Source organism: Corythoichthys intestinalis, chromosome 2 (assembly GCF_030265065.1).
Source record: "Corythoichthys intestinalis isolate RoL2023-P3 chromosome 2, ASM3026506v1, whole genome shotgun sequence".
In the NCBI taxonomy this organism is placed as follows: domain Eukaryota; kingdom Metazoa; phylum Chordata; class Actinopteri; order Syngnathiformes; family Syngnathidae; genus Corythoichthys; species Corythoichthys intestinalis.
Window position 1 is genome coordinate 57,392,393 of NC_080396.1, and position 13,181 is coordinate 57,405,573.

The following is a 13,181-nucleotide window of genomic DNA, read 5'->3' on the forward strand; positions in this document are numbered from 1 at the left end:
ATGAGTAATAAATGTGTGTGTGTGTGTGTGTGTGGTTGTGTGTCTATATATACATATATCAACTGTATATATACATATAAATATATGCACACACACACTCGCACTGATATATTTACTCAGTACCTTACATTGTATTTGTGTCAAAGCTTGTTGTGTACGGGTACTTTCTTTCCTCCCTTTTTGCACCCCTTTAGTGTTTGCCTCCATTCCTCCTTGCCTCATCCTCCCCTCCTCTTGCCTCCTTACCTCTTGTCTTCCCCTACACCTCCTCCTTCTCCTCCATCGCTCTCTGTCACTGCTTTTTATAGCCATTTCTTCCCAGGGCTCAGCAGCTACAAAAGCCTTTTCATGTTGCCACTATAATTACAGCCTACACACACACAGACACGCACCCTAACACACACGTGCTAAGGAGTGCACCAACAGCAGTGTGTCTTTGTGTCTGCATGTGTGTGCGTGCTCCGCATGTGCTGTTATATACAAAAGGGTGAGCTATTTTTACCTCCAACGCACCCCCTTCCTCTCCGCTGCCCCCCCCCCCCCATCCCTCTTTGCTGCTGCCAGCCACGTTTGCTATGCTGAGCACAGGCAGTATCAGTCGAGCCCCAACATCCCCCCATTCGCACGCTGATCTCAAAGCGATGCAGGCTGCTCTTCCCTTCACCATCCCTCGCATCCAAGTGTGTTTTTGGGCACCTCTAAAAATTCTCCATGTCACAGCTAGATGCTCGTGCATTCATTGTTGCACCGGGACACACGCTTGCCGCCAAGCAGAACACTTAAAGCCCGCTCGATCTGACTGAAGCGTTTGATGAGCAGGGTTGTTGCTGCAAGCACATCCCAATGTTGCGGACCATATTTGAAGCGGAGTGTTCTCTCTCTCCCACAGAGGGGATCCTGGGAAAGGAACAGTCGCTGGAGGTTCTCAAGACGTCGGCACTCAACCACATCCCAACAGGTTGGACATTCATGCTGCCTGTTTTTGTGCATGAGCTTGCGTGTGTGCGTGGAGTTGTGGTGGTGAGGTGATTGCACTATAAACCACATCCTGTGCAGTTTTATATTCATCCAGTTTGTTTGCATTTCATTCATGCATTAAAACAAATTATTGGCTTTTAAAAAAAACACACAGTGAAAAAGCACTGTGGCTTCTATATCAGTTTTTCAATGGAAGGATGCAGGAGCACTTGTTTTGGGAGTAATATGAAACTGCTCTTGGATTGGAAAAAAGGAAGCTGGCCACAAATAGCAAATCAAACACTTGTGCATCATCACGGTGTCATTTGCTGCTGCCGCACAGTTTAAAAAAATAATAATAATAAAGAAAAAGAGGAAAAACTGTTCATTTGGGTTTATTTTGTGATCTTAGAAATTATTTTCTAAACATCATAAGAGATTGTAATTTCCCCTCTAAAAAGCTAAAAGATTATTCATATTGCTACTTTTTAGCTTTGTGTAGCTGAGGATCAAGCATTCAGAGGTCAATTAGCTTGTTGCGTTTGTAGAGGTGTCATCTCCATCTTGTCTGAGACTTTTTCATGCTCTCTCTGTGCTGTCAGGTGTAATTTCTGCAATTGTCAGGCTAAAGTATAGAGATTCACTTGAATCACTGCTCCAACACTTCTCGTAATCTGTTGTCTAGGATGCAAATCGGATGTGGGCTATGCTTTTTGTGGTTCTAATTTGCCAATGGCCCTCCAAGTCATATGTTAAATGCATGTTGATGCAAATTGAGGTTATGACATTTGTCAATCAATCTTTGGTTGTTTTGAATTACAAAGCAGGAACAGCTGATGCTGCAAATCAAGTAAACATCAGTCTGCTGTAACACAAATTTATGTTACTCTTCTATCAAGTGATAATCTGATCGCAAGGCCTTATTTTGAAATTAATTTTTGTCAACTTAGCACCCATCCACCATTTCACATCCGATCTGATCCCGATACTTGATTTAGGATAAGCACCGATAAAAATTCCAATATTTTTTTCTTTTTATCATTATTTAGATTTCGAAATTTCAGAAATTTACTCTCCTAACAACCCCTAAAAACCTGTATATTTAGATCAGGAGTGTCCAAACCAGTCCTCGATCCTATCCATTGATGAACATGTATCGGGAACTGATGCTGATACTGGATCAGATCAGCTACTCCACTACTTTCAGCTATAATGGTTAGAGATGTGTGAAATTTCCAATTCTTGGATTATTCGCGATTTGGAAGTGGAAGATTTGAGAACGTTCACAACCATCCAAATTCCGATTGTTGAAATATGCCAAGTAAAGCAGAACTAAAACACAGTCAACGCGGTCTTCGGGACGCAATGAGAAACGGACCGAGAGTAAACATCATGCTCAACTCATGCCGCTAGATATAAAAAAACAATAATACCTGACTGCGGCCAACAGGCACTACAAAACTACACCCACATAATGCTATGGTGTGTATCACATATATATAGAACTAGATGCAAAATGACAGACTCGCCGGCGTTGGTAAACAGCCGCCATCCTAAAGCAGTAGGCTTCTCTGGAAGGCTGTTGTAGCAAACCTTACGAGCGAACCTAATTAACTTTTTATCTGAAAATACTCCGAAGTCGGTGAAATCTTGACTTGAATCTATCTTTAAATGATATAGGGCTGCAGCTAGCGATTATTTTAGTAGACGATTAATCCATGAACTAGTTAGTTCGAATAATCGAGTAATCTGATAAGGAACATAAAAAATTCAAATACCGTATCTGTGCCTCAAACGGGAAAAATAAATAAATAAACCTCAAACGGTAAAGATAAATAAATAAACAAATAAAGCTGTATGTACAACAAAAGAACAATTGGTAAACTTACATAACAAAAGTCCGCTAGGTTAAATGCTATAAAATGCCAGCATTTTTTTCAATGCTCTTAAGAAATAGTTTAAACGCATATTCCCACCAAAATCGGCTATAAATCAGCTTTAAAGTAAATTACAAATGCATTAAAAAAAACATTAGCTCAAACAAAAACTTAGCTTATGTTGGTCTTAACAGGGAGCAGCTGGATTCAGCCATGTCAAATTAGGCAAACTAGAGGGCAGCATATCCATCCAAATTAATAAAATAAAATGCAAACACTTTGAAAAAGAAACCATTACAACGCCACTTTAATTAACCTCATACTCAAAGCAGCCAAATTCATTCTAATATTTTTTTCTAATCGAATACTCGAGTTAATCAATTAATCGTTGCAGCACTAAAATGATGAAACAGTTTTAAAACTTCCAATGTCGAAAGTAGACAGAAGGGAAATTATGCAATAACGGGAGCAATTTTAACAACTTTAACAGTTGATTCCCTTCACTAAATTAATTGAATGTAGTTTAAAACTGCTTGTACAGAATGGGGACTTGAGTATTTTATTTACTGTTTTGAACTGTTAACTTGATACTGAAACAGTAGTTTATTTAAGTCTGAAAGGATTTTTGTACAATTTTTGTAACTAATGTATGAAACATTAAACATTAAAAGCAGCTAATAGCTTGGGGGGGGGGGGGTGTAATCGATTTATAATCAAATCGTAGCCTCTGAATCGTAATCGAATCGTTACGTGTCCCAAGATTCCCACCTCTCATAATGGTGATGACACTTGATCCTCAAAGTGTGGCTGGAGTGGTACGCCGTAGTGATGTAAATGACCATTTTTATGACTACGCAATATGGTTTCGAGTCTTTGGACAATTATATCTTATTAAGCAATATTACAAAGTGTGCCAAGATTTAAGTTGATTCCAGACCCATCAATAGTTTCTTTTTTTTTCAAAATGTACACATTCTAGTTTCTTTACTTGAAGCAACAAAAAATACAAAGCAATTTTGATGTTTTTGACAATCTGAATGCCGAAAGATTTCATATTTTAGAATGAAAACCTTTCTAGTCAACAAAATGCCATATCCAAACTAAGATGTTGAGCAATGTTTTGTGTTTTTGATCGATTTATATTCAATTATGCTTCATCAAGATCGATGTGTAGTTCCTCCCATGTGACTCAAAAGAAAAAAGTATTTAAATGTTCAAACTATGCAAAATGCTACGCCGTCCTAATTTTTTCTTGAACCCAATTTGATGAATAAAAGGTAGAATGAAACCTTGTTTTTGATAAATGCTATGTACTATTTACACAACTTCCTTCATTTTTAGTACCTAAAGAGCCAAGTATTATTGCAGTGGCATTGGTGTAAAAAGACTGAGAATTACTGGGTTAGAGGGTTGTCTCGAGCGGGTGGCTAGTTGGAACTTGCTTTTTGGCAGAAAGGAGGTTGAAAGCTTGACGCTTGACACAGCCTCCACAAGGGTGTCATGATTTAAATCAGACTCAGGACCAGACTGAGTTTTTCCTCATCTGCAAAACTTGTATGGAGGTAGCTGAAAGATATCAGCTAGGTCAGGGGTTTGCCATCGGGGTAAACCATTTTACTAATAAACTGTGCAAAAATTTTAAACAGTTAACACTACCATTTTCAATTTAATTGAAATCAAAATTGAGAAAAAAAAGAATCAATTGTTATCAACGATGTTGCGACAATATAGGACTGAAACGAAACAAAAACGCCGAAAACTAACACTTTTGAAAACTTGCTATAAACTATACAGATTATTTGAAATCCAGCTCATAGTGCATAATATTCAAATTAAATTGAATTCAAATTAAAGTAGTTTTATATTTCATTAAAATAGTATGTTGAATTGTTTTGAGTTTTGGTGTCTCTTGCATTAGATTATTATCTAATCTGGAGACAGGGCATGTTTTGGGATTGTTGCCCAATGCCTTGACCAAAATCTAACAAAAAATATGACTTTCCTATGAGACATGGGGGACTCGGTTATCTCTTGATAAAATATCCATTTATTCATTTAGTTGTCTGTCTGTCTGTCTGTCTGTCTGTCTGTCTGTCTTTCGAGTGCATCCATCCATTGTCTTTCTATACTGTATTTCTTCCTGTTGGTCTGGTGATGAATTCGTCATTTTTGTAAGGCTTCTTCTGCTTAAAATACAATGTAATTGGTCTCATCTAGGTTAAGTGCAAAGCTTGCTGGAAGATCGTAACAGAAAATTGATAATAAACTTGTTTTTTTAATTACGGTATCCTGAATATTGTATTCATCTTCTCTCAGAGGTATAGACTCTTGATCACTATGTGATGCAGCATGTTTATGGCAGGTATGCTATTGTTAGTCCTCCCACCTTGCTTGAAAATCATTATAGTACATAGAGCAGACTTGATGCACAGGTACAGCTCCAATTAAGCACGTGAATGTCTATTTTTACATGGCAAAAGGAGTCAACTTGTTTTTTTCAAAGTGCACTGAGCTCTTGTACACATTATTCGTGATACTTTATTCACACATTGGGCCACAGTGACACATTCACATAACCATTAATTTTGGCCGCCACTGTTTACAGTTTTTATTACAGGAAAAATAAGTGTGTTGCTGATTTTATACAAAAATAATTTTGGTCACTGTAATAGTGATATTAAAATTTAATGCTGATTTACCTCCAATGCTAATCCAGACCACCCTCAGAGTAATAAGCAAACTGGATGCCAGTATTATTCTCCATGAAACACAAATGCGCCACTTTTTCTCTTGGAATCTCCCCTGCTGCTAAATTCAATGTATCTTCTGGTTGACTCTTCTCACCATCTCTTGGATTGGTTAAAGGAAAAGATGTCTGCCGGATCTTACTGAACAGCTCGGCACAGCCCAGCATGCCATCTATTATGCCTAATGAGTGTGAAGCTCCTTTGGTGAGATCGTGGGGTACACGCTAAAGGCCTGATTTACAAAGGTCTCAAAAAGCAAGCGCTAAATTGTGTGTTTGTGCGTACATATTTTGCTTGCTATAGGTAGGCAAGTTACTTCCTAAAATTGCAATCTTTTATTAAGTTCGCTAATAACGACTGCCAATTTGCACTGTTGGCAGTTGGTATTTAAAAAAAAAAGGCTGCTTAACCAATGGATAATATGAAACAAAGGTTAGTTTGAATTAGTGCCACAACGATTACTCGATTGACTCAAGTATTTCAATTAGAAAAAAGCTTCGAATTAAATTTTGCTGCTTCGAGTATTCATTTAATTAGAGTGGCGTTGTAATGGTTTGTCTTGAAAGTGTTTGCATTTATTTCTATTGATTTGGGTTGGTACACTGCCCTCTATTGGCAACAGTAAATATGACATGGCTGAATCCAGCTGCTCCCTGTTAAGAGCAACATATGTTTTTGTTTGAGCTAATATGTTTAAAAAAAATTTTTTTTTAGTTTATAGGTGTATTTAGCTGTTCTTTGTAGGGAGTATGCGTTTGAACATTTTGATAAGAGCTTTGTTAATTTTTTTTTAAAAACAACAAAACGTGAGCATTTTATTGCATTTAAGCGGATATTTGCAATGCAAGTTAACCAATTGTTCCTTTGTTGTACTTAGATTGTCATTTATTTATTTTACTTGATACCATTTGAGGCTTAGCTCAGGAATGTTAATGTATTTTTAAATGAAACTGAATTCTGCATAGTTTGAAGAAACACTTGTGAAGGTAATTTTGTATTTGCATTTAATGCTCTTTTGAAAGTGCAATCTTAGCAAGCCTTTGTTTTACATTTCCTAAAATGTATTCTGCAACACATAAAATTTTCCTTATCCGATTACTCGATTATTCGAACTGACAAATTGATAAATTTTTCGACTACTAAAATAATTGATTGCTGCAGCCCCAGATTAAATCATGCCCGCTAAATACATTAGCACAGCGGATTTTTTGTGTGTTTTTTTTTGTGGTGTGTTCAAGTTGCAGCAAGTTCTCTGTCCAAGCGGTTTGTTTCCACAAAGACACTTAATTAGGGAAATGTAGACCTGGTCTACGGCTGGGCTTATCATCTCCATGGTGACAGCGCACAAAACCTCCTGATAAATCGTATCCTGTATTTGACAGGGGATTTTGGTCACCATGGAAAATTTGGTAGAGCACTGCGCGTGTCAAATTAAGTTTTGTGTGATGCAAGTGTAAGAGGACAACGTCAACAAAACCTTCATAAAAAAGTTGCGCTGATAATTTTGGAGAACCCAGTCATCATTTAAAAATCTTGCTTTTTTCTTCTTTATTTTAACTTGCTCCGAATGTGTGGAAAATTGGATATACATGTATGTGGCCATCCTGCCGAGCAGTTCATTTAAATCTTGCATTTACAGTACCATGCACAGTACTCTTCCCACAATGCATAAAATGAGCAGTGTGGCAATTTAGCTCATTTAGGAGGCAAAATCCTACTAACAGAACATTTTTCACAGCTGTTTGTGTACACAATCAAGTTTGTACCCATGAGCATGTAAAAACCCCTGGAAAATCATGCTCTCAGAATCTCAAATCAAAGATGTCAGCCTTCTTGCGTTGTCTAGTATAAATAGATCAGCAGTTGAAGCCAAAAAGGTTTCGGAGTGTGCCTGAGGGATCGTAAACATATTGTGATTTGTTGCTGGAAAATGGCAGGATAGAACGTGGGGTGAGAATGAGGATTGGAAGATGTGGAAAAAGATTAGGATAAAGTTGAGGTTAGTTCATGGACTGTCATGGCTAAGACAAAGGACCTCAGTGAGGACCTGCAACTGCACATTGTGGCTGCTCATAAGTCAGGAAAGTGTTCCAAGGCTATATCATTCCTAACATTATCAAATTATAATAGCCACAGTGCAAAGTATATAGAAAAATATAAGGTGTTCAACACAGTGGAAAATCTCAGGACTATTGCTGTTTTTGTCAATAATGACAATAAAGAAAATATTTCGTTGACTAACAATTTTTTGATGACGATGACGAAATGACTAGGAGCTAAAAAAACATGTCTTGGAAGACTAAAACATAATGACACGTGTCACTGTTTTTGTCCGACAAGACGATAACGAGACAAAAAATTGCCATAGTTTCCGACACATTAGGGCTGCAGCTATTGATTATTTTAGTAGTCAATTAATCGATGAACTAGTTAGTTCGAATAATCGAATAATCATGTAAGAAACATGAAAAATTAAAATACCTGAGCCTGGCCTCAAACCATTAAAAAAAAAAAAAAAAAAAAAAAAAGATTTATGTACAACTAAAGAGCAATTGGCTAACTTGCAAAAGTCCGCTAGCTTAAATGCTATAAAACGCTAAGTTTTTTTTTTTTTTTTTTTTTTTTTTTTTTTACAATGCTCTTAACAAATGGTTCAGACACATATTCCCACAAAAAAACGGCTAAATATACCGATAAACTAAATTTCAAATGCATTAAAAAAGCATTAGCTCAAACAAAAACTTAGCTTATGTTGGTCTTAACATGGAGCTGCTGGATTCAGCCATGTGAAATGAGGCAGACTAGAGGGCAGTGTATCCACCCAAATCAATGAAACTAAATGCAAACACTTTCAAAATAAACCATTACAACGCCACTTTCATTAAACGAATACTCGAAGCAGCAAAATTTAATTTGAATATATATATTTTTTAATTGCATACTCGAGTTAATCGATTAATCTTTGCAGCACTACGACACATGCTCATAACGTGGGACATTTTCTCATTGTACATGTACAGTAGTTAGCCATCCTGCATCGTAGCAGTGTTTGAGTCGTGTCACTCATGTGACATACTCTGCGCCCCCACCCTGACTGTCACCGTTCACTAGTGGTTAAGTCATTCACTTCTAAAGAGGATTAACAATCGTGTTCTTCAAGCCAGGCTGTGCTCCAGGATTGCTTTTTTCAAACCTTTGAAAGATTTGTTTTGCAACTTGGCAAGCGAGAATACACATACACATACACATGCTGAGTGATTGCACACGCTAAAGCCTGAGTTATACTTCCGCGTCAGACCTACGCCGTCAAGGAAGAATCGAGTTACGACCCTACGCCGTAGCCTGACGCGCACCTCTCGATTTTTCTAACCTTCGCGTCGCGTAGACGCGTAGACGTAGCGAAAACGGACTGTGATTGGTCCGCTCAGACTGTTGTTTCCGGGCGAAAACACCGCCATTGTAGAATAGAATCAAACATTATTTTCTACACGCAAAAATGCACCAAGCCGACGGGAGTATCATCGAAGAGCAAGTCTCGTCAAGAAATTATTATTGTGACTGCCAAATGGCAAGGTCGGCGATCGAAAAAATAAATAAATGGAAGAACCACCGAGACGTGGGTGGTCGGAATCGAGTGGCCACACGAAGCGGTGACACAGTCGGCCAAAAACTGCCAACTTTTTATCACTTTATGTCGTATTTTTGGTTGGTGCACTTCATCATTTACTGTGTACATATGTTTCAAGTATATGAAGAATAAAGCACAGATTTGGTGTCAAAAGAGTTGTTTTGATCTTTAATTTTAAATAACAGACTGTTCACACACACAATACATCATCACTGATTGAGAGTGCCTCGGTGTTTTTTATGATAACCTTAAAATCAAGCCTCCCAACGCAGTTTGGGAAGTTCCCTAGACGCCAGAAATCTGCTATGGCTTCCCACTGGCTGGTTGTAGGACACGGCAAACAAATCAGGCTGGAGGGCTTTGCAGACCTTGAACGCAGTGCTCGACGCCAGTTTGAAGCTAGCCGCCACAGCTAGCTCTCTCCACCCGAGTCTAAAACTCTCTGTGCGGCATCAAAAGTCGGCCAGACCGCCTCGAAACCGTCTTCTGCGTCGCCTGCCCGTCAACATTTGTATGTTCAATATTTATTCAGTGTTGATGAGCAGAATATTTACTTTCAAGAGTTTCTTCTTGCATTGTTTATTTTTTCTCCGACTAGCGGAAGTAAACAAGCATGCCCCAAAACCGTACAAACATAACGCCACATCCCTCTAGTGGCTTGGCGGTGAATTACAGAGCAACGCGTTCCCTCACCGCAGAACTATCGAATGTCGAATGACGCCGTAGTCGCTACGCCGTCACCGCAACGCGGGAGTATAACTCAGGCTTAAATGTAATTCGTAGTCTTAGCATAGAATCCACGTTAGCATTAACATTAACATTAGCATAGCGAGTGTCCTCTTAAACTGTTCTTGTGTTGTTTTTGTTTTTTTGGCGTCTGCTACGACTTACAGTAGTAGTGGTGCTTCTGGTTGCAAACAAAACCACTGGAAAACCCTCAAGAAGTTGGCGTCTTTCTTATAATGTAGATGCAACAATATGTGCTCGTCTGTCAATGCTCATCCGAAATTTTTGGAAACCATTTTTTTTTTTTTTTAAATTCATTTTTAGACTACAACCTTTGAATTTTTACAGATGAAAACATTTTGAGTATTCGTCGACTAAAACTAGACGAAAGGCTAACATATTTTGAAACGACTAAAATATAGTAATAGCTAAGGGTGTAACGGTACATGTATTTGTATTGAACCGTTTCGGTTCGAGGTCCTCGGTTCGGTACGGTGGCGTACCGAACGAGTTTCTCACGAAATGTAAAGTGCTGTCAAATTTAGCGCGTTAACGGGCGGTAATTAATTTTTTTGAATTAATCACATTAAAATATTTGACACATTTAACGCAAGCGCGGAATGCCCGCTCATGCTTCCCATAATCCCACTGTTACGTCCCACGGACGGCTGCTAAGGGCGTAACATAAAACGAGACACACGCACAAGATGCAAGTGGACACAAATTTATTCACACAAGTCGAACTCGCAATGAACAAAATATACAAAATGCGGAAGAAGCTGGCTTCAGCGTAAGCCCAGGCCAAAACAACAAACAAAATAAAACTACACTTGAACCCCACCCGCTAAGTAAACCCTGATCATAAAAAAGAAAAAACAATTCAGCCACTAACCTGGTTTCTACGCTAAACAAAACGGGTTGAACGAAAACGGCACTTTACCTCTACTGCTGCGGTGCTCTTATTTACAGTGGTGACCAAAAACGATCCAATAACGAATGAACACAAAATACCTCACTGAAAAAGCGGGATTGCAACAAAATAGCGATCAAATGCACAGGTGAATGAATAGCGAGCAAACAGCTGGCGAGGAGGTACACGGCACTTATGCTGTCAAATGCGAAGTTGGGAACTCTGAGTGTTGACTGTAAAATGACGAGCGGTCAGATGACTTTTGTTAACGCTGCCTTTATTTGGTTAACAAGACTCAGGCACAATACAACACACATGCAGGTATGCAAGCTCAAACAACGGCCTAATAGTATTACCCAGAGCCGTATTACCGTGTATTGGATTAGCTGCCGTAAAGCAAGTGTCGTTATGGCCGCAAATGTAAACAAAGCGTTGCATAATGGATACATGTCAGACAGTGGAAAGTTTGGGTGGCCCGTCAGTGGCGGTGACGTCGTCAGCCCGTCCGGCGTCAATCAGAGTACGCCATGTTGGGAGGGGAGGCAGACAGCTGGCGGATGCTGCGATCAGATGACTGACAGTCTCAAAAAAGATAACAATTAAACGGCCAGGGCCTTGCACCACTCAGAAGTGCAGTGAGCAGCGTGGATAACGGTTAAATGTTAACATGGAAGATGGTTGGCCCTCTGGGTGGGGAATTCAAATTAAAAAAAGAATATAGATGGAACAACTCTTCACTTCAGTGTAACAACTGTTCAGTTTTGCACATCAGATATTTATTTTAAAGAAAAAGTCTTAGCCAAAGTTATTTTTATTTTGTTTTTCAAAATATCTACATTTCAGAATATTGTATTTTCTATTTTTGAGCAGAATTCTAGCTTTGTATAGGCTAATGTTCCTATTGTTGAAAGCACAAACGTGTGTAATAAACAACTAGCACATTTATATTTTGCATTTTGTTTTCTTACTGTACCGAAAATGAACTGAACCATGACCTCAAAACCGAGGTACGTACCGAACCGAGATTTTTGTGTACCGTTACACCATTACTAGTAATAGCACATTTTCCGACCAGGAAGATACTCAGAGAGGGAAAGACAGACCCATAGAGAGAGACAAAGGGTGACAGAGAGAGGGAGAGGTGAGAAAGAATCCAAGCAGCACTAGCAAGGGAATCCTGGATATTGGCTGATAGTGGCAATGTCTCAAGATGGACAGTCCTACAGGCACAGCACACTGCCGGATTCCAGAGATTCAGATTAAGGACGACCCCACTTTTTTGAGACAATAATAGAATTGTGTGGCAACAATAATATATCCCTAATTTACTGTGAAATATGAGAAGCCTTCCACTCCAAAAACACCTTTCCCACTGGCAAACATAGTGGTGCGAACCTAATGCTTTTAGTGTGTTTTTTCAGCCAATGGACCAGGAAAACTAATCAAAATAGACGGCACCATGAAAACTGAGCAATACATTCAGACTCTCAACCACATCAGACAGTCTGCAGAGATACTTGGGCCTCAGGTACAAGTGGACATTTCGGCACTGTAACGACTTAAAACGTGCAGCAAATGTGGTGAAGAAATGGTCAGCAGACAAAAACATTATTGGTGTGCACTGGCCAAGCCGGAGTCCTGATTTGAGATTTCAGATCAGGGTGATGGAAATAAACCCTCCAACCTGAAAGTGTTACAGCACGTAACTCAAGATAAAAAGTCAAAAACATCATAGGGTCATATAAAAAGCGGTCAGCATTTGATTGCGCTAATACTCCATCCATCCCTCCCTCGCTTCATCTATCCATCTCTTAACTGCTTCCATCCTCCATACAACTCATCGTCAGGGTCCCTGGGTGATAGAGCCTATCGCAGCTTTCAGATGAATGGTGGACAACACTCGAAACTGTTTGCAAGTCAGTCGTAGGGGACACACAGACAAAAATTTGCACTCACAATCTCACCGCCACTGAGTGGGACTCGATCCCTCCCACACTGCCTGCACCAAAGTCAGGCAAGTGTACCACTACGCCGCCTTGCTCTAATACACATTAAATACATTCCCTATTGATTGCTGAAAAAGGTACAATGAATATTTTTGGACTTGTCACACATTTGAGTGGCAGGTAGCAAGTCAAGAGCTTCATCTAAGTGCTGCAAATTTGTAAGCTTGTTAACATCATTCTTAAAGTGTCTTTGTTGAAAGTTAAATAATGAAAGACAATACCAATTTGCTGAATTCAAATTTGTCAAGCATTGGAAGTCCTTCTATTGCTCCACACTAGACATGTGCCGATGACCGGTTTCAAGGTATACCGTGGTATGAAAACGTCAAG

General features: G+C 39.1%; 1 protein-coding gene across 4 annotated transcripts in view; it reads left to right on the top strand.

Moving 5' to 3' along the window:
• The window catches only part of LOC130905418 (histone deacetylase 4-like), a 130,378-nt gene that overhangs the window by 26,433 nt on the left and 90,764 nt on the right, over positions 1–13,181 (top strand). For 2 of the 4 annotated variants that reach the window (XM_057818819.1, XM_057818829.1), the window contains one exon: positions 890–958. In XM_057818819.1, coding sequence (XP_057674802.1) covers positions 890–958 — 69 coding nt within the window. Of the gene's footprint in view, positions 1–611; positions 959–13,181 lie in introns of those variants that run through there. The other 2 variants (XM_057818802.1, XM_057818811.1) reach the window with 1 other exon arrangement.